Source organism: Rhinopithecus roxellana, chromosome 12 (assembly GCF_007565055.1).
Source record: "Rhinopithecus roxellana isolate Shanxi Qingling chromosome 12, ASM756505v1, whole genome shotgun sequence".
In the NCBI taxonomy this organism is placed as follows: domain Eukaryota; kingdom Metazoa; phylum Chordata; class Mammalia; order Primates; family Cercopithecidae; genus Rhinopithecus; species Rhinopithecus roxellana.
This window is the reverse complement of record NC_044560.1, coordinates 106967156-106988258: the sequence shown is the minus strand read 5'-3', so window position 1 is coordinate 106988258 and position 21103 is coordinate 106967156. Positions and strand designations below refer to the sequence as shown.

The following is a 21103-nucleotide window of genomic DNA, read 5'->3' as shown; positions in this document are numbered from 1 at the left end:
CTGACGGCCACGTAGAAATTTTGAGGGGTGGTTTCAGGGGCATCAGGGAGAGGCCCAGGCTAGAGATCAAAATGTAAACATGGGCTTTGACTTTAGGTGGTGCATGGAGCCAGGAGAGCAGGTACTCGGGTGAGAGTGGGTGCTTTAGAAAGATGAGAAAAACAGGCTGCCACAATGAGGTACTGGGGTTCTCTCAGCTCCACCCCCTTTAACAAAAGCATCTGAAAGGTGCATGGGAGAAGCTCTGCTGGCGGGGAACCAGAAGTCGGTCACATTGGTAGCAGTAGGTATCTCTAGAGTAATCCTGTTTCATAAAATCCTCCCTCTAACATGTATGGTCTGTGGTTTCTGGTGTGTGCACACACTGTGTGTGAAGGGGGACCCTTGGCTGTCTGGTTCGTCGAGTGGGTCCCAGCTCTGCACTGGGATGTGTCACAGAGCAGGCTGGCCCATCAGATTCACTTGACGAAGTTGAAATTAATGTAAGCTAAGTTACAAGTGCACTTTTTTAGACACCACGTTTTAAATGCTCGGCTGCCCCAGGAAGATTTAGGTGGCCACATGTTGCCCTGCAGATCTAGAACATTTCCATCACTGCATAGCGTTTTGTGGTGAAGCACTGACTCTAGACATCCCCCCGTCTCGGTGACTCGCTGTCTCCCATGCTCACATGTGATGCACACACGCAACATGCAGGAGGTGTCGCCGAGCCTGCCCTCCCCTCTACGCCTGCTGCGTCCCCACGTCAGCCTGCGCCGCTGCCCACAGCTCTTGGCTTAGGCACTGGGGGAGTGCATGGGGTGAGGTGGTTGGTGCCAGTGCCCACACTGCAGGAGGTGGAGGCCCGGTGCTTCCTGAGAGACCCCCTAATGCTGTGGAGCAGGAGGAGAGGCACTCTGGAGCCTCTGTTGGCCAGAGCAGCACTTTGGCTCATTTCATTCTCTTTTCCTGGCTTTTAGTGTTGAACATGGTTGAGTTCACTATGAGATGTACAGTGTTTCCTTCTTAATTGTTAGAAAGAAACCATGAAACTCCTGTCCATCCAAAATAATTAAACAAGTACAGGAAAGAGTGCAGGATCCATCCCTGGCCTCTCTAGAATCTGCGTCCCGGAGGGACTGTTTCTGTCTTTTCAAAGCCTTCTCCTTGCGTCTTACAAATGTACATCCGATGTTCCATCCTGTTTCCACCTCATAAGCGTTTGCCCCCATCACTCAACCTCTCTGAACCTCATTCTTCACGTAGGCGGGGCTACCCATGGGCGGCTCCGTTCCCCTGAGACCTGGGGAGGGCAGGCAGGGGCAGGCTGTGCGTCGTCCTCCATCGCCATCGGGGTGGGTTTGCAGTGAGGGGCAGGGGGGGGCTGGAGTTGGCACCTGGAGGCCCTTCCCGACATGAACCCTCGGTTCTTCCCTGCCACAGAGGACTACGGGCACTACGAAGAGCTGCCAGGGGAGCCTGGGGAGCACCTCTTCCCTGAGCACCCTCTGGAGCCCGACAGCTTCTCTGAGGGAGGGCCCCCAGGCCGGCCGAAGCCAGGCGCCGGTGTCCCTGACTTCCTGCCCTCAGCCCAGAGGGCCCTGTACCTGAGGATCCAGCAGAAGCAGCAGGAGGAGGAGGAGAGAGCGAGGAGGCTGGCTGAGAGCAGCAAGCAGGACCGGGAGAATGAGGAAGGCACGTGTCCGCCCCAGGGGCCGGGGCACAGGCCCTGGGCCACTGTGCAGGGGAGCGGAGGTGGTGGGGTGTTCCAGGTTGGGTTTCCTGTCGGGAAGGAGCCCATGGCTAGGGAGGACCCCTGTCCAGGGCCATGAAGCCGGGCTGGGGCTGCTGTATGTCCCTGAGAAAACTGGCAGTCAGGGATGGCTTTCTGTGTTGGGTTCAGGAGAGACACTGATCCCATAGAGTAGGGTGGAGGGCTGGTTCCTGGAAGAGAGAGCCGCCAACAGGATCAGCTGCCTGCGCCCTGCCAGAGGAGGCTTTAGGGAGACTTTCACAGCCCCCATTTTCCTACCATGTTCTCAAGGAGCCAACAGACAAGAGAGTCATTGAAATTAACCAGTAATAATCATAGTCATGAGCCACCAAGTCTCAGTTGCTGTGTGGTTGACTTAGTGGTGTCCGCCTTGGGATAAAATGACAAGTGGTTTCTAGATCCTGAAACTAGAGGTCACAGGTGGCCCTGACAGTATCCCAGGAGCCAGTGGGACAGCAGGAAGAGAGGCGGCTCCCCCAGTGGCCCAGGCTGTGCTGGCCTAGGTTTTGCTTGAGCCCATGTCTGAGTCTGTCCAGCTGGCCCTGCCTCTTAGCCGGTGACTGGTTGGTCCAGCCACCTTTCCCTGGGACATAGGGACATCATGAGCCGGTTTGGGGGCAAGTGTCTGTGAGCCCCAGGCCCAGCCAGAACTGAGTCAATGGTATCTGCTACAAGGACCTCCAGAAGGAGGTTCCCACAGCTGCACTTGCCACAGTGGGGGCTGAACCAGCCCAGAGGTGGGCGGGAGGAGACGCCAGAGCTCTGGGTTAGGAGTCCCAGCCCAGTCCTGGCCCTGACTCCGGTGTAACAGCACCGTGCCTCTGTTTTCATATCTGTCAAATGGGCATCATAGTATCACTACCTCCTGGGGTGGTTGTGAGTTACTTAAATAAAACAAACTACTTAGTGCAGTGCTGCCACTGAGGAGCGCTGGGGAGCATGGCATAAAAGGTAGCGCCTTAGCTCCCTGGGTCTCCTCAGCCGCCTGCTGTGGGGAGGGAGCCTTAGAGAGGAGGACCTGAGGTTCTGAGAGGCACGAGCAGAGGAGCTGCTCACGGTGGGCTGCTGTGGGCTTCAAGAGGATGGGTGGTGGATGCGCCCACTTACCCCTCCCCGCTCCTCTGTTCTTTCCCAGGTGACACCGGAAACTGGTACTCCAGTGATGAGGATGAGGGTGGAAGCAGCGTAACCTCCATCCTGAAGACCTTGAGGCAGCAGACGTCCAGCCGACCCCCGGCTTCAGTTGGAGAGCTGAGCAGCAGTGGGCTGGGAGACCCCCGCCTCCAGAAGGGACACCCCACAGGAAGCCGGCTGGCAGACCCTCGCCTCAGCCGGGACCCCAGACTCAGCCGCCATGCAGAGGCTTCTGGCGGGTCTGGCCCAGGGGATTCCGGACCCTCCGATCCTCGGCTGGCTCGCGCCCTGCCCACCTCCAAGCCTGAAGGCAGCCTTCATTCCAGCCCTGTGGGCCCCAGCAGTTCCAAGGGGTCTGGGCCGCCCCCTGCGGAGGAAGAGGAAGGGGAGCGGGCCCTGCGGGAGAAGGCCGTGAACATTCCCCTGGACCCACTCCCCGGGCACCCCCTGCGGGACCCACGGTCACAACTGCAGCAGTTCAGCCACATCAAGAAGGACGTGACCCTGAGCAAGCCCAGCTTCGCCCGCACCGTGCTCTGGAATCCCGAGGACCTGATCCCCCTACCCGTCCCCAAGCAGGACGCAGTGCCCCCCGTGCCCGCTGCCCTGCAGTCCATGCCCACCCTGGACCCCCGCCTGCACCGCGCCGCAACGGCAGGGCCCCCCAACGCCCGGCAGCGCCCGGGTGCCTCCACGGACTCCAGCACACAGGGCGCCAACCTCCCCGACTTTGAACTTCTCTCTCGCATCCTCAAGACGGTCAATGCCACTGGCTCCTCGGCTGCTCCCGGTTCCACCGACAAACCCAGTGACCCCCGGGTGCGGAAGGCCCCCACCGACCCTCGGCTGCAGAAACCCACAGACTCTATGGCCTCCTCCCGGGCTGCCAAGCCCAGCCCCGCTGAGGTGCCCTCTCCCACTGCCAGCCCGAGTGGGGATGCCTCCCCACCAGCCACCGCTCCCTACGACCCTCGCGTGCTGGCAGCCGGTGGGCTGGGCCAGGGTGGAGGGAGCGGGCAGAGCAGCGTGCTGAGCGGCATCAGCCTCTACGACCCGAGGACTCCCAACGCGGGGGGCAAAGCCACAGAGCCGGCCGCTGACACGGGTGTCCAGCCCAAGGGCGCTGAGGGTAATGGCAAGAGCTCGGCCTCCAAGGCCAAGGAGCCCCCGTTCATCCGCAAGTCTGCCCTGGAACAGCCAGAGACAGGGAAGGCCGGTGCTGATGGAGGCGCCCCCACGGACAGATACAACAGCTACAACCGGCCCCGGCCCAAGGCCGCTACAGCCCCCACCGCCACCACCGCCACCCCACCCCCTGAGGGTGCCCCACCGCAGCCCGGGGTGCACAACCTGCCTGTTCCCACCCTCTTCGGGACGGTGAAGCAGGCACCCAAGACGGGCTCAGGAAGTCCATTTGCTGGGAACAGTCCGGCCCGCGAGGGCGAGCAGGATGCAGCGTCCCTAAAGGATGTTTTTAAAGGCTTCGACCCCACGGCCTCTCCCTTTTGCCAGTAGTGTCCAGCCAGAGCCGTGGCTCTAGCCGCCCTTCCTAGGGTGGCGTTCAGGGCAGCACCTGGGGTGGGGAACTTGTGGGGAAGGGGAGGCAGGCTGGGTGTTCCTTTTTTCTTTCCTCCTTTTTCTTTTGCTTTTCTTCTCTCTTTTTTTTTTTTTTTTTTTTAAGTAGTACTTTCTTTGAGATTTATAAATTGTATATAACCATCTTAAGTTCTAGTCAGTGTGGCGGGCTCAGGGGCTCCTGCTGAGCAAACCGACTCGTGCCCGCAAACCTGTGAACTGTTGCCAGTGTCCAGACTCAGACCCCATGGACTCTGCCTGGCTGGGCCTCGCTGGAGTCCCAGTGGGTTTTTTGGGCAAAGCATGGCCCCTTTTCCCCAGGACAAAGGGAACAGTTGGTGTCTTGGAAGGCACTGAACGCTCCTTACCCTGTGCCCAAAGAGACCCAGAACCAAGACCATGGCAGGGCCTGTGTGGAAGCAGGTTCAGGCGTTTCTAGAATCCTAGGGTACACCATCACTGTCTTGTTCAGTGCAGGGCGTGACAACCCACTCAGGAGATGGTGACAGTGAAAAGGTATTAAGGAAAAAACCCTCAGTGGCACTTGGGGCTCCCTGGCACGTGCCTGTTCCTGTCCCTGCATTACTACGTGTGCCCTCCCTGCCACCCTCCGTCCAGAGCAAGCCAGTGCCCCCCAGCCTGCAGCAGAAGCCTCCAGTGTGAGAACTCGACCCAAAGGCAGTGGGGGCCGGTGTGGGGCGGAGTCCCGAAGAGCCACCTCCAGGAGGCAGCCCCTTGGAGCACGCACCAGTTTTCTGTCAGTATTAACCCGACCTGTCCCATCAGGGCCACACCCTCCTTGCCCGCACCAGGGTCTATCCTGGTCCTCAAGCCACGCACCCGCTATGACCGCACTGCAGCTCGGCCCCGGACAGCTCCAGGATCCGTGAAGTGGCTTCGCCTCCAGGCCCCAACAGCAGGGACCCTAGGGTGGCTCCTGGCCAAGTGTTTCTTCTGTTTTCCTCGCACCTCCTCACACTGTGTGACCTGCAGGGCATCAGGTATTGATGTGTTCGGGTTTCCTCTCCCAACCCAGCAGATGCAGGGGTTCCAAGGTGTGTTGCTCTGTGAGATTTGTGTACACTTCAGAAAGGGGCTAAGGAGAGTGGGAAGCCTGCAGCCAGGGCAGGGGAGGGGGAGCCTCTGCTGCCCCCACACTCCCACCCTGGCTGAGGGCCAGCCTCCTCTGCAGAGCCCTGGAGGAGGCCCACCTGTGGACACAGCCTGGGAGATGGGCGCAAGGGGTGCTGGGGGAGGCCTGCTATCCTGCCTCTGGCCACTTGAGGGGCCTCAGGAAGTGTGTGCTTGTGGCTCCTTCTGCCTGTCTCCCTGGCCCGCTGTGTGGCTGCAGGCCAGTCTCTTCATTGCTGACCATGAGGAGACCTGGGCACCTGCCAAGGGATTCCCCTTCCCTCCTCCTCAGGGTGGGGTGAACAAGGCTGCTATCCCAGCCCACCCCAAAAAGAGAAAAATGGAAAAACTCATAGTTTGGGGTCAGGGGGCAGGGTGTCCTACAGGGCTGCACAGCCCGGAGGGGTCGGTGCTGGGATCAGGTTGGTTGGTCTTTTTGTCTTTTTTTTTTTTAACAATCATTAATGAGATTTGTCTTCAGCCACCAGTGTTGGCCTTGAAGCAGAGGGCGCAGCCTTGGTGTTGGTAAAATGAGAGTGAGTGCACAGTGCGGCCATGTTGGGGGTTTTTGTTGTTGTTTTTCCTCTCCTTTTGAGGCTTTTCTTTTGTAAAAGAAAAATATTTTTTACACCGAAATCTGTGGATGAAATAGAAGCTGGAGCCCTCCTCTTGGAATATTGAGCCTAAGAACCTCATGGGACTATGAATTCACCCGAAATTCTCATTTGCCATCAGGCCGAGCTTTTAAAGAAAAATTGTTCTCTAACCAGGATTGTAACAAAAGTGTAAATACTGTTTCAGAGTTGAGAGTTGGTGGTGCAAATATGTATATAATGAACTGTATTTTTACAATGATCGCCGCATGACTATATCACACCCTTTTTATACTCCATATCTGTCTTCCAGAAACGTCACCTGCCTTTCTCCTGTGGTCTCTTAATCCAATAATTGTATTACTGCCATTAAAGGATGCAGTTATTTTAAAAAGCTTGTGGGTCTGGTGTCTCCAGGCTGCCCCAGACCATCCCTTGCCCTGGGAATTAACGAGGGTAGAAGGTGGCGGGGCGGGAGTGGGGGGTGTGTGAAACATGGACCTATTCTCTCAGCAGTTGGCCTCAGGGTAACATTCTTGAAGACACTGAGGGACAATTTGTACCTCCGAACAGCATCAGCTGTCCTTAGTGGACGGTAGTAGATCACCTACTGTCAACATCCTAAGGTCCCTGAGCTTTGTGCGAGCCACTCAGCATTTGAGATCCAGGGGGGTGACCTGCACAGGCCTGGATCTACCCTTGCAGTGCTCAGGAAAAGACCGTTAACGCAAACAGGACAGCTGGACTGGCTTCTAGGGACGGGAAGAGCTTTAGCGGGCACCCTACCTGTGTGATAGCCAGGGGTATCCTCTGAGGAGGGGTGTGTTCTGATGTTGGAACTTATTTTGAAATGCATCAACAAATATGAAGGATGGTTGGATAGATGGCTGAATGCATGATCAATACAGTTTGGGTGCAGTGGCTCACGCCTCTCATCCCAGCACTTTGGGAGGCTGAGGCAGGAGGATCGCTTGAACCCAGTAGTTCCAGGGTGCAGTGAGCTGCATTCCAGCAGGCCAAGCAACAGTGAGACCCGTCTCTTTAAAAAAAAAAAAAAAAAAAAAAAAAAAAAGGCCAGGCGCGGTGGCTCAAGTCTGTAATCCCAGCACTTTGGGAGGCCGAGACGGGCGGATTACGAGGTCAGGAGATCGAGACCATCCTGGCTAATACGGTGAAACCCCATCTCTACTAAAAAATACAAAAAACTAGCCGGGCGAGGTGGCGGGCGCCTGTAGTCCCAGCTACTCGGGAGGCTGAGGCAGGAGAATGGCATAAACCCAGGAGGCGGAGCTTGCAGTGAGCTGAGAACCGGCCACTGCACTCCAGCCTGGGCGGCAGAGCAAGACTCCGTCTCAGCGAAAAAAAAAAAAAAAAAAAAAAAGCTGAGACCCAAACCCAGCAAACGATATACAGGGTCTTCTTGGGTTTCCTGGAGTTTACATACAGGAGAGAGAGTCCCTCAGCACCAGGATGGGCAGAAGAACTGCAACAGCTTTAAAAAGGCATGCTGTTGGCCGGGCTCGGTGGCTCATGCCTGTATTCCCAGCACTCTGGAACGCTGAGGCGGGCTAATCACGAGGTCAGGAAATCGAGACCATCCTGGCCAACATGATGAAATCCCCGTCTCTACTAAAAATACAAAAATTAGCTGGGTGCGGTGGCGGGCGCCTGTAATCCCAGCTACTTGGGAGGCTAAGGCAGGAGAATCACTAGAATCCAGGAGGCAGCGATCGTGCCAGTACACTCCAGCCTGGGTGACACAGCAAGACTCTGTCTTGGAAAGAAAAAAAAAACAGAGCTGCAAGAGTGGACCATGTCGCTCAGGAAATGCGTGGAGCCTGAGGAACATCTCCATTGGAGGACAGTGTGGAGGCTGAGGGAGGGCAGAGATGGCCACCAGCACCAGGATATGGTCAAGCCCTCCACAGCCCAAGGTTACCTGGACACTAGGACCAACAACTGGTGCCAGATGCTCTTTGGGTACCTGCCCTGATCCACTGCCCAGATTCTATAGGTGTTAACTGTTCCCTGTATTTTCTTGTTTTTTGTTTTTCTTTTCTTTTTTTGTGGCAGGGTCTCACTCAGTCCCCCCAGTCTGGAGTGCAGTGGTGCTATCTTGGCTCACTACAACCTCTGCCTCCCCAGTTCAAGCGATGCTCACGCCTCAGGCTCCCGAGTCACTGGCACGACAGGTATCTGTCACCACACCCAGCTAATTGTATTTTTAGCAGAGACAGAGTTTCGCCATGTTGGCCAGGCTGGTCTCAAACTTCCAACCTCAGGTGATCCGCCCGCCTCAGCCTCCCAAAGTGCTGGGATTACAGCTATGAGCCACTGCTCCCAGCCGGCTGTTTGCGTTTTCTGAATTCCATTTTGGCATTCCATTTGTATTAGAGCCCCAGGGCTGCCTACATATCTCCACAAACTGGGTGGCTTAACATGACAGAAATTTGTTCTAGAGGCCAGAAGTGCACCATCAAGGTGTCCATGGGGTCAGGCTCCCTCTGAGGCTCTAGGGGAGAATCCTTCCTTTCCAGTCCTGTCTTCTGGTGGCCGTGGGCAATCCTGGGCTTGTGGTGACATCGCTTCAATCTCTGCCTCCAACTTTTCCCAGGGCTTTCTCCTCTGTGTCTGCGTCTTCTGTCTCTTAGAAAGACTCTTGTCACTGGATTTAGAACCCAACCAGGTAATCAAGAGTAATCTCGAGATCTTTCATTAAATATCCTGTTTCCTAGCCAAGTGTGGTGGCTCACACCTGTAATCTCAGCAATTTGGGAGGCCAAGGCAGGAGGATTGCTTGATGCCAGGAGTTCAAGACCAGCCTGGGTAACATAGGAAGACCCCCATCTCTACAAAATACGAGAAAAATTAGCTGGGTGTGGTGGTGCACACCTGTAGTCCCAGTTACTTGGGAGGCTGAGGGAGGAGGATCCCTTGAGTCTGGGAGGTCAAGGCTGCTGTGAGCTGTGATCACACCACCGCACTCTGGCCTGGACAACAGTGAGAGCCTGTATTTTTTTTTTTTTTTAAGACTCTGTTTCCAAATATAGTTCATTAGTTCATTTACAGGTTCCAGGGCTTAGGATGTAGAAATATGTTTTAGGGGACAACAATTAACCCTGTTACCCTGCTCTTTTTTTTTTTTTTTTTTTTTTTTGAGACGGAGTCTCACTCTGTAGCCCAGGCTGGAATGCAGTGGCATGATCTCAGCTCATTGCAACCTCCAAGGCGGGCAGATCACCTAAGGTCAGGAGTTCAAGACCAGCCTGGCCAACATGGTGAAACCCCATCTCTACTAAAAATGCAAAAATTAGCCAGGCATGGTGGCAGGCGCCTGTAATCTCAGCTACTTGGGAGGCTGAGGGAGGAGAATTGCTTGAACTCAGGAGGCGTAGGTTGCAGTGAGCTGAGATTGTGCCACTGCACTCTAGCCTGGGCAACAGAGTAAGACTCTGTCTCAAATAAATAAAATAAAATTATTAATCAGAACCATCATTCCATCTACTTTCTTTTCTTTCCTTTTATTGTTTTTTCTTCACCCTCCCCTCCCCACCCTTCTTCCTTTCACTTTCCTCTGTAGACTTTTCACGTCCTTGCAACTGTATTCATTGTCGAGTTTCTAACTGTATTCTCTGTTGCCACTGTAACAAAATGACCAAAAACCTAGTGACTTAAAACAACATAAATGTATTCTATTTATGTTTATTATTTATTTATGTTTGAGACAGTTGCTCTGTCGCTCAGGCTGCAGTGCAGTGGCATGATCTCAGCTCACTGCAACCTCCATCTCCTGGGTTCAAGCAATTCTCCTACCTCAGCCTCCCTAATAGCTGGGATTATAGGCACCCCCCACCACGCCCAGCTAATTTTTGCATTTTTAGTAGAGACGGGGTTTCACCACGTTGGCCAGGCTGATTTCTAACTCTTGATCTTGGGTGATCCACCCGCCTTGGCCTCCCGAAGTGCTGGGATTACAGGTGTGAGCCACCACGCCCAACCACAAATGTATTCTCTTACAGTTCTAAAGATCGGAAGTCTAAAACCAAGATGTAGCCAGGTATTATGGCTCACATCTAATCCCAGCACTTTGGGAGGCCAAGGTGGGAGGAGCTCTTGAGTCCAGGAGTTGGAGACCAGTCTGGGCAACATGGCAAAATCCCGTCTCTACCAAAAAATCCAAAAATAGGGCCAAGTGCAGTGGCTCACACCTGTAATCCCAGCACTTTGGGAGGCCGAGGCGGGTGGATCACGAGGTCAAGAGATTGAGACTATCCCGGCCAACGTGGTGAAACCCCGTTCTCTACTAAAATTACAAAAATTAGCTGGGTGTGGCAGCATGCATCTGTACTCTCAGTTACTCGGGAGGCTGAGGCAGGAGAATTGCTTGAATCCAGGAGGTGGAGGTTGCAGTGAGCCAAGATCGTGCCCTGCACTCCAGCCTGGAGACAGAGCAAGACTCCGTCAGAAAAAAAAAAAAATTAGCGGGGTATGGTGGTTCACTCCTGTAGTCCCAAGCTACTCCAGAGACTGAGAGGGGAGGATCGCTGGAGCTGGGGATGTCTAGGTTGCAGGGAGCCATACTCACGCCACTGCACTCCATCTTGGGTGACAGAGCAAGACCCTGTCACAAAAATACAAATTAAAAAAATAAAACCAGCAGGGTGCAGTGATTCACACCTCTAATCTCAACACTCTGGGGGCCGAGGTGGGTGTATGGCTTGAACCCAGGAGTTTGAGCCCAGCCTGAGCAATATGGTGAGACGCCCATCTCTACAGAAAATATAAAAATTTAGCCAGGTGTGGTGGTGCGTGCCTGTTGTCCCAGTTACTGGGGAGGCTGAGCCCTGGAAGCCGAGGTTGTAGTGAGCCAAGATCAAGCCACTGCACTCCAGCCTGGGTGACAGAGTGAGACACTGTCTCAAAAAATTAATTAAAGTAAAAAATAAATACATAAATAAAAATGTCGGCTGGGCTGTGTTCCTGCTCAGGGGACTCAGAGAAGAATTCATTTCTTTGTCTTTTTTCAGCTTCTGGAGTTGGCCTGCATTGTTTGGTTCAGTGTAATGAAGAATTTAACCTTCCCCAAAGAGAGGTAAGACCTTTGTCCTCTGCGCCTTTGAGGTCACCTCCTCTAAATCTCTGGAATGTTGTTCCTGATAAGATTATTTTGGTTTACCTATCAGCCTTAGGCCAACTAGCTAGTAGCAGTGTGACTCAGGGTGGGGCCCTGGGGTCACAGGTGACCTCTGGAAGGGCTAGGGACTGAGGTCACGTCAGTCTCATGGAGGACTACTGGGTTTACGCGTCTCGGGGGTAATGAAGGTTCTGGACAGTGAGGCTTCTGTGAGCTTCCGCGGTTGACAAAGCTCCATGTGTACTGTTACACACTGTTGCTGGGTAAAGTGAGTGCTGTCCACATTCCATGGGGACAAGAGGGCTGGAAGCCTAATGATGGGACCCCACCGCCAGGCTCTGCTGAATGCCCATCTTCCCTGGGCTGATTTTCACCTGTATTCTTGCGCCATAATACACCATAACCGGGAGCATGACAGCTTTCAATGAATTCTCCTTCTTCTTCTTCTTTTTCTTTTCTTTCTTTTTTTTTTTTTTTTTTTGAGGTGGAGTCTTGCTCTGTTGCCCGGGCTGGAGTGCAGTGGCGCGATCTTGGCTCACTGCAATCTCCGCCTCCCGGGTTCACACAATTCTCCTGCCTCAGCTTCCTGAGTAGCTGGGACTACAGGCGCCCGCCACCTCGCCCGGCTAACTTTTTTTTTTTTTTTTTTTTTTTTTTTGAGATGGAGTCTTGCTCTGCCACCCAGGCTGGAGTGCAGTGGCCAGATCTCAGCTCACTGCAAGCTCCGCCTCCCGGGTTTACGCCATTCTCCTGCCTCAGCCTCCCGAGTAGCTGGGACTACAGGCGCCCGCCACCTCGCCCGGCTAGTTTTTTGTATTTTTAGTAGAGACGGGGTTTCACCGTGTTAGCCAGGATGGTCTCGATCTCCTGACCTCGTGATCCGCCCGTCTCGGCCTCCCAAAGTGCTGGGATTACAGGCTTGAGCCACCGCGCCCGGCCTAATTTTTTGTATTTTTAGTAGAGACGGGTTTTCATCATGTTAGCCAGGGTGGTCTCTATTTCCTGACCTCGTGATCTGCCCGCCTCAGCCTCTCAAAATGCTGCGGCTGCAGGCGTGAGCCCTGGCCTTTTGTTTGTTTGTTTTTTTGAGATAAGAATCTTGCTCTGCTTCCCAGGCTGGAGTGCAGTGGTGTGATCTTGGCTCACTGCAACCTCCGCTTCCCAAGATGAAGCGATTCTTGTGCCTCAGCCTCCCAAGTAGCTGGGACTACAGGCATGTGCCACCACTTCTGGCTACTTTTTGTATTTTTGGTAGAGACGGGGTTTCACCATGTTGGCCATGGTGGGTCTTGAACTCCTGGCCTCAAGTGATCTGCCTGCCTCAGCCTCCTGAAGTGCTGGGATTACAGGCGTGAGCCACTGTGCTCCACCCACTTCCGTGAATTCGGCTAGCAAATTAGCAAACCTCCAGAGTAGGTCAGATTACAGGCGTGTGCCACCATGCTCTACTAATTTTTGTATTTCTTTTTTTTTTTTTTTTTTTCCCAAGATGGAGTCTCGCTAATTCTTGCAAAGAATTTCTTGAACCTGGGAGGCAGAGGTTGCAGTGAGCCAAGATTGTGCCACTGGACTCCAGCCTGTGTGACAGAGCCAGACTCTGTCTAAAAAAAAAAAAAAAAAAAAAAAAAAGCCCGGGTGTGGTGGCTTACACCTGTAATCCCAGCACTTTGGGAGGCTGAAGCAGGCAGATCTCCTGAGGCTGGGAGTTCGCGACCAGCCTGACCAATATGGAGAAACCCTGTCTCTACTAAAAATACAAAATTAGCCAGGTGTGGTAGCGGGCACCTGTAATCCTAGCTACTCCAGAGGCTGAGGCAGGAGAATCACTTGAACCCGGTTGGTGGACGTTTCAGTGAGCCGAGATCGCACCATTGCACTCCAGCCTGGGCAACAAGAGCGAAACTCTGTCTCAAAAAAAAAACACAGAAAGAAAACAACATATCCAAACTTAAATACTGAGAAACTTCATAAAGTTTGTTGCATTAGGGAGAGTGTCCTAGTCTCAGGAATCTGCAAGCACCTCAAAACCAAACAGAAAAAGTCATTTATTTTCTATGTTAAGGGGGCTTTGCAGTTTGGGAAAGTTGGACAGAGGACAGGGACTAAGCCGACTGCATCATTCAACAGGAAACAGGGCTGTGTGAGGTCAGGCATTTCTCAGGATAAGCTAACCAGGAGGCACCTTCCACATTTCATTGCTTGCTCAGACTTGAGGGTGAGTTAGAAGTTCAGGGGCCCATTGAAGAAGATAAACCTGACTCAAGTTTGCTGTAGGCAAAGCAGCAGTCAGATGGGGGCAGCTAGTCTAGGTAAGGTGGCTCATGCCTATAATCCCAGCACTTTGGGAGGCTGAGGCGGGAGGATCGGTTGAGCCCAGGAGTTTGAGACCAGGCAACACAGGGAGACCCTGTCTCTACAGAAAATGAAAATAAAAAACAAGAAAAGGGGCCGGGCATAGTGGCTCATGCCTGTAATCCCAACACTTTGGGAGGCCGAGACGGGCGGATCACGAGGTCTCAAACTCCGTCTCAAAAAAAAAAAAATTCAGCTCCTTTATCTTCTACTAAGCAGGGCTTGGATTGTTTTTTGTTGTTGTTTTTTAAGATGGAGTCTCACTCTGTCACCCAGGCTGGAGGGGAGTGGCACTATCTCAGCTCACTGCAACCTCCGCCTCCCAGGTTCAAGTGATTCTCCTGCCTCAGCATTTCCAAGTAGCTGGGATTACAGGCACACGCTACCATGCCCGGCTAATTTTTGTATTTTTAGTAGAGGTGGGGTTTCACCATGTTGGTCAGGCTGGTCTCGAACTCCTGATCTGGTGATCCGCCTGCTTCAGCCTCCCAAAGTGGTGGGATTACAGATGTGAGCCACCGTGCCCGGCCTGGGCTTGGATTTTATGGAGAGGAAAAGCAGGGGAGCTGCCAAGGGGGTTAAACTTGAGGAGGGAGTTCAAATGGACTGCACTGCAAAGCCTGCAGACTTGCAATGAATGTGAAGCTTTAAGTGGGATTAAGTTCAAACAGAAAATATTCCAAACACATTTTTCACATTCTTGGCTACTGAAATGGTTTATGCTGATGAGAGAAGGCGAAGCTGAATCCCAGAATGGGTCGAGGCAGAGAAAACAAATCTGCCTTAAAGAGACAGACCTTTTCAGCCGGGCGCTGTGGCTCATGCCTGTAATCCCAGCACTTTGGGAGGCTGTGGCAGGCGGATCATGAGGTCAGGAGTTCCAGACCAGCCTGACCAACATGGTGAAACCCTGTCTCTACTAAAAATACAAAAATGAACCGGGCGTGGTGGCGCGTGCCTGTAATCCCAGCTACTCAGGAGGCTGAGGCAGGAGAATCGCTTGAACCCGGGAGGCGGAGGTTGCAGTGGGCCGAGATCATGCCATTGCACTCCAGTCTGGCTGACAGAGCTAGATTCCATCTCAATAAATAAATAAATAAATAAAAAGAGACAGACCTTTTCTTGGAAATGTTAAAAAGAGACACACCAAAAAAGAGATGGATTTTACCGGTGGCTGTTTGTGTTTGCGCTGCTGATTAGTTGTAACATGAATTATCCAGAGGGCTTTTAAAAAAATATTGATGGCCCAGAACCATCCCAGAGCTGTGTAGCCAGTATCTGTGGGGCAGGAGGATAGGACCAGGCATTGATATTCCTTTACGAGGAATGCCTTTTATTAAGAGCTGACTGGGGCTGGGCGTAGTGGCTCATGCCTGTCATCCCAGCACTTTGGGAGGCCAAGGCTGGTGGATTACTTGAGCTTAGGAGTTCGAGACTAGCCCTGCCAACATGGTGAAACCCCGTTTCTACTAAAAATACAAAATTATCTGGACATGGAGATGCACGTCTGTATTCCCAGCTACTTGGGAAACTGAGGCAGGAGAATCACTTGGACCCAGGAGGCAGAATTGCAGTGAGCCGAGATCATGCCATCATGCCATTGCACTCCAGCTTGGGCAACAAGAGCGAAACTCCGTCTCATTAAAAAAAAACAAAAAAAAAAAAGGAGATGACTGGGCCAGGTGCAGTTGCTCACACCTGAAATCCCAGCACTTTGGGAGGCCACAACAGGAGGATCGCTTGAGCCCAGGAGTTTGAAACCAACCTGGGCAAAATAGACCCTCTGTCTACAAAAAATTTAAAAATTAGCCAGGTATTGTGGTGTTATATATAAAGTTTCAGTGCCGCAAAAGAAATAGCACTCGAATATAAAATTTTCTTTTTAATTCTCAGCAAGGTAAGGTACTTCTATAGAAGGGTAGGCCCTTGCAGATGGAGCAATGGTGAGCACACACTTGGACAAGGGAGGGAAAGGGGTTCTTATCCCTGACGCACGTGGCTTCTGCTGCTGTGTCGTTTCCCTGTTGGCTAGGGTTAGACCACACAGGCTAATCAGGTGAGTGCTTTGGTGGGAAAAAAATGGTTATGCAGGGTGGATAATGAACCAGGGTGGAACCGGTAGCAGGTAATCGGAACAGGTGGTCGGAATGAGTCAGGGTGGGGTAGTAATCGAAAAAGGTTGCTTTATGAGGAGGTTAAGTTTAAAAGTAGAAGGCAAACAATGGCACATACTGACATATTAATTCTTTGAAGAGAAATTTAGAATTAATATTTAATAGTGGTGTGTGCCATAGTCCCCACTACTTGAGAGGCTGAGGTGGGAGGATCACTTGAACCCAAGAGTTTGAGACTGCAGTGAGTCACGATCATACCATTGTACTCCAGCCTGGGTGACAAGAATGAGACCCTGTCTCAAAAAAACAGAAATAGGCCCAGCACGGTGGCTCATGCCTGTAATCCCTGCCCTGTGGGAGGCCAAGGCAGGTGGATCACATGAGGTCAGGAGTTTGAGACCAGTCTGACCAACATGGAGAAACCCCATCTCTACTAAAAATACAAAATGAGTTAGGTGTGGTGGTGCATGCCTGTAATCCTAGCTACTAAGGAGGCTGAGGCAGGAGAATTGCTTGAACCAGGAGGCAGAGGTTTCAGTGAGCCGAGATTGCACCATTGCACTCCAGCCTGGGCACCAAGAGTGCAACAACTGTCTCAAAAAAAAAAAAAAAAAAAAAAAGGCCGTGCACAGTGGCTCACACCTGTAATCCCAGCACTTTGGGAGGCCGAGGCGGGTGGATCACGGAGTCAGGAGATCGAGATCATCCTGGCTAACATGGTGAAACCCTGTCTCTAGTAAAGAATGCAAAAAAAAATTAGCCAGACGTGGTGGCAGGTGCCTGTAGTCCCAGCTACTCGGGAGGCTGAGGCAGGAGAATGGCATGAACCTGGGAGGCAGAGCTTGCAGTGAGCTGGATAATGCCATTGCACTCCAGCCTGGGCAACAGAGCGAGACTCCGTTTCCAAAAAAAAAAAAAAAAAAAAAAAAAAAAAAAAAAAACAGAAATGGTGATCCAGGTGGGGTGCGGTGGCTCACACCTGTAATCCCAGCACTTTGGGAGGCCAAGGCATGCAGATCACTTGAGGTCAGGAGTTCCAGACCAGCCTGGCCAACATGGTGAAACCCCATCTCTACTAAAAATACAAAATGAGCTGGGCGTGGTAGTGCATGCCTCTAATCCCAGCTACTTGGGAGGTTGAGGTAGGAGAATCACTTGAACCGGAAAGGTGGAGGTTGCAGTGAGCCAAGATCGCACCATTACACTCCAGCCTGGGCGACAAGAGCAATACCACGTCTGAAAAAAAAAAAAAAAAAAAAAATGATCCAGGCCAGGTGTGGTGGCTTACACCTGTAATCCTCACACTTTGGGAGGCCAAGGTGGGCAGATCACTTGAGCTCAGGAGTTTGAGACCAGCCTGGCCGACATGGTGAAACCCCATCTCTACTAAAAATACAAAATGAGCTGGGCGTGGTAGTGCATGCCTCTAATCCCAGCTACTTGGGAGGTTGAGGTAGGAGAATCACTTGAACCGGAAAGGTGGAGGTTGCAGTGAGCCAAGATCGCACCATTACACTCCAGCCTGGGCGACAAGAGCAATACCACGTCTGAAAAAAAAAAAAAAAAAAAAGTGATCCAGGCCAGGTGTGGTGGCTTACACCTGTAATCCTCGCACTTTGGGAGGCCAAGGTGGGCAGATCACTTGAGCTCAGGAGTTTGAGACCAGCCTGGCCAACATGTCAAAAACCCATCTCTACTAAAAATACAAAAATCAGCCAGGCATGGTTTAGTCCCAGCTATTGGGGAGGCTGAGGCAGGGGTATAGCTTGAACCTGTGAGGCAGAGATTGCAGTGAGCTGAGATCGCACCATTGCCCTCCAGCCTGGGTGACAGAATGAGACCCGGTCTTCAAAAATAAATAACATAAATAAATAAATAAATAAATAAATAAATAAATAAATAAATAAATAAAATGGTGATCAAGAGAGGTAGGTGGAATGTCTTTTATGACCCAGCCTCAGAAGTCACATTCTGTCACTTCTACAATATTCTATTGGTGATATACAGAAGCACACAGAGCAATCTTAGTGGGATGTGGGAAGAGACTACATGAAGTGTGTGTTTTACGGGTCCGTGTAAAGAGACCACCAAACAGGCTTTGTGTGAGCAACGAGAGAGAGAGAGAGAGAGAGAGAGAGAGAGAGAGAAAGAAAAGAAAAGAAAGAACTATAATAGGTGTTCAGCATGTACTCCGTTAAAAAAAAAATAGAATAAAAACTACAAGTTCCAGCAGACATCTCGCCTACGACTTCTGAAGATCGGCTTTCCCTGAGCGCAATGATCGCTGGGATTCGTAGTCCAGTGACAAAATCAAGGAGGGACGCGCACTACCGGCCTAGATGCAGAGGAGGGAATCACTACCATTCCAGCCAATGGACAGTTCACGCCGAAACTGAGTGGCGAGCGCATAGCCAATGGGTAAGCCACTCAGTCTGAGTGACATGGGTTGCAACCTACAGGAGGCCCGTGGGGCGGTACGGCGCGCGGCGCCCGTAGTGCGAACCATGGGAGGCGGCTGGTGGTGGGCTCGGGCCGCTCGCCTGGCCCGTCTCCGCTTCCGGAGGTCGCTACTGCTGCCTCAGCGGCCCCGGAGCGGGGGCGCTCGGGGGTCCTTCGCCCCCGGCCACGGCCCCCGCGCCGGGGCTTCGCCGCCCCCAGTGTCCGAGCTGGACCGTGCGGACGCCTGGCTCCTCCGAAAGGCGCACGAGACAGGTCGGTGGCTGGAGGTGGGGGCGGTGTGGATGCGACGGGGGTCCTGGGCGCGCAGGACCCAGGAACCTCGATGGGGCGGGGGCTTCTGCAGGAAACGGGGCCCGGGCTCGGCTCCGAGAAGGGCTTCAGTGTGAGAGCACGGAAGCGCAGAGTGCAAGAGCGCAGGTGCCCGCGGAGAGGATGGGCTTGCGGGGAGGACGAGGACTCCGCGTAACGGGGCGCCGTGGGGATTGGAGGGGGTGGTAGGGTTGCGCGAGGCAGCCTCGTAGAATCGCGCCTGTCGTGTGAAGAGAGGTTCCAGGGAAAGCTTAGAGTCTGTGGAGTTGGGTACAAGAGGGCTCCGTCCCGATTACAGAGGCCACCACTATGCAGAGAGCGGGAGTGTGGATCCCCGTAGACGAGGGGGAAGTTCAGGATTGGAGGAGGGGACAACCAATAGGGAAAAAGCTCTCTGCTGATTGGAGGGGGAGGTGATCTAGGCTGCAGGGGGCGGGGCTTGTGACGGAGGCGAGGTCCAGAATGGAGCGGACTGGCCATCTATTTTTTTTTTTTAATTTTATTTTTTTAATGACAATGTTTTGCTCTGTCACCCAGGCTTGAGTGTAGTGGCACAATTGTAGCTCACTGCAGCCTTGAACTCCTGGACTCAAGTCATCCTCTTGCCTCAGCCTCCTGCTTAGCTGGCCCTACAGGCATACACCACCGTGCCCAACTATTTTAATTTATGTAGAGACGGGGTCTCGCTTTGTTGCCCAGGCTGGTCTGAACTCTTGGGCTCATACAATCTTCCTGCCTTGGCTTCCCAAAGTGCTGGGATTACAGGCGTGAGCCATCTCACTGGGCCAGGACTGGGTATCTAGATATAGGGTGTGGTGGGCTGTTTGTAAGGGACTTGAATGGGGACGGACGTGGATGGGATTGGCGCAGGCCATACTCGGTAGGCGATGGCGGCATTTGAAGGAAAGGAAGGGCGAGGCTGAAGTGCGGCCTGGGTTAGGAAACAGTTTGCCCCAGAGTTCTGAGACAGAAGTGAGTGGGCAGGCCGTGGGGGTATACGTAGAGGGAGGGGCTTGGTCTGGATGGCTCTTCAGATTGGAGGTTCTGCAATTTTGCCCCTGGATTGTCCTCCACATTCTGCAGGGACTATTTTGAATCCTTTATTTATTTTTTTGAGACGGAGCCTCGCTCTGTCGCCCAGGCTGGAGTGCAGTGGCACGATCTTGGCTCACTGCAACCTCCGCCTCCTGGATTCAAGTGATTCTCCTCCCTCAGCTTCCCGAATAGCTGGGATTACAGGCACGTGCCACCACACCCTGCTAATTTTAGTATTTTTAGTAGAGACGGGGTTTGACTATGTTGGCAAGGCTAGTCTCAAACTCCTGACCTCATGATCTACCTGCCTTGGCCTCCCAGAGTGCTGGAACTACAGGTGTGAGCCACCGCACCCGGCCCTTTTTAGTGTTACAGAGTTTCGGGAGAGGGACACTGAGGTGGAGGCCAGAGAGCATGTGGGGGGATGCGGTTAGGTGAGGGACTTCCTGGAAGAGGTGAGGATTTGGGGTGGGCTTGTCTTGTGGCTGCATGGGGTGGAGTAAGCTGAAGGGAGCCCCTTCAGTTTTACTGGGCAAGAGAGATTGAGGAGGTAGGGTTGGGGGTGATGTTAATCCCCCCATGTCTCCCTCCCTCCAGCCTTTCTCTCCTGGTTCCGCAATGGCCTCCTGGCGTCTGGCATCGGAGTCATCTCCTTCATGCAGAGTGACATGGGTCGGGAAGCAGCATATGGTGAGTACAGATCCCCACTCTCGCCCCCACAAGGGAACCAGGGAATCCAGAGCCCATACCACCTGTCCTAGTGAGGGTGGACTTTCCCACCCCATCCCACTCCCAGTAGTAAGTATAGAACCCCCATTCTTCCCCCACCAGGAAGACACCCCTCCCATGGGCCCATCTGAATGGGTGGTCCAGGACATGGCTATGGTCTCCTCCCCTCCGATCTGATTCTCAAAGATGCAGTCCAGCCCCTGGCACGGCCCTGCCTCTGTTCCTGTCTCCTCAACCCTGACTTTGCTCCCAGACCATCCCCCACACCCCCGATACCTTTTCGTCCCCCGACCTTGGCCCTGTCGCTACCCTGCCTCTCCCGCAGGCTTCTTCCTGCTGGGCGGCCTGTGCGTGGTGTGGGGCAGTGCCTCGTACGCGGTGGGCCTGGCGGCGCTGCGAGGGCCCATGCAGCTGACGCTGGGGGGCGCGGCCGTGGGCGTGGGCACCGTGCTTGCCGCCAGCCTGCTCTGGGCGTGCGCAGTGGGCCTCTACATGGGGCAGCTGGAGCTGGACGTGGAGCTGGTGCCCGAGGACGACGGGACGGCCTCCGCGGAAGGCCCTGATGAGGCGGGTCGGCCGCCACCCGAGTGAACGACACGGCCATGGGGCCTGGCAGGCGCTGGACGACAGCGCCCGAGGACTGGGACATTAAAACCTGACCTCCCCTCCTCCAGATGCAGAGTGCTGGTTCATGTTCCTTGGGGAAGGGCGGCGAGGAGCGGACTAACTGGAGAGGCGGGAGGGCGGGTGGTGGGAGAGGGAGGAGAGGACCCGGGGGGGGAGA

General features: G+C 53.4%; 2 protein-coding genes across 8 annotated transcripts in view; both read left to right on the top strand.

Annotated features, from left to right (window-relative positions):
* Positions 1-20992, top strand: part of ZC3H4 (zinc finger CCCH-type containing 4) — a 68912-nt gene extending 47920 nt beyond the window's left edge. For 5 of the 7 annotated variants that reach the window (XM_030913537.1, XM_030913536.1, XM_010377413.2 and 2 more), the window contains 6 exons: positions 1423-1674; positions 2889-5463; positions 11214-11278; positions 17996-18498; positions 20188-20280; positions 20645-20992. In XM_030913537.1, coding sequence (XP_030769397.1) covers positions 1423-1674; positions 2889-4402 — 1766 coding nt within the window. In that variant the 3' untranslated portion in view covers positions 4403-5463; positions 11214-11278; positions 17996-18498; positions 20188-20280; positions 20645-20992. Of the gene's footprint in view, positions 1-1422; positions 1675-2888; positions 6581-11213; positions 11279-17995; positions 18499-20187; positions 20281-20644 lie in introns of those variants that run through there. The other 2 variants (XM_030913538.1, XM_030913539.1) reach the window with 2 other exon arrangements.
* TMEM160 (transmembrane protein 160) lies at positions 18217-20992 on the top strand. Its single transcript, XM_010377414.2, has 3 exons — positions 18217-18498; positions 20188-20280; positions 20645-20992. Exons 1-3 carry the CDS (start codon positions 18228-18230, stop codon positions 20908-20910), a joined length of 630 nt encoding a protein of 209 aa, XP_010375716.1. The 5' UTR covers positions 18217-18227; the 3' UTR covers positions 20911-20992.
* Positions 20993-21103: the final 111 nt, after the last annotated feature.

What these genes read in the sequence shown, in the direction of transcription:
- TMEM160 (XM_010377414.2), top strand. Translation starts at nt 18,228, where the DNA reads ATGGGTTGCAACCTACAGGAGGCCCGTGGGGCGGTACGGCGCGCGGCG. An exon ending in CCGAAAGGCGCACGAGACAG is followed by an intron (nt 18,499 to 20,187) that starts GTCGGTGGCTGG and finishes CCCTCCCTCCAG; the next exon opens with CCTTTCTCTCCTGGTTCCGC. An exon ending in GGGTCGGGAAGCAGCATATG is followed by an intron (nt 20,281 to 20,644) that starts GTGAGTACAGAT and finishes CCTCTCCCGCAG; the next exon opens with GCTTCTTCCTGCTGGGCGGC.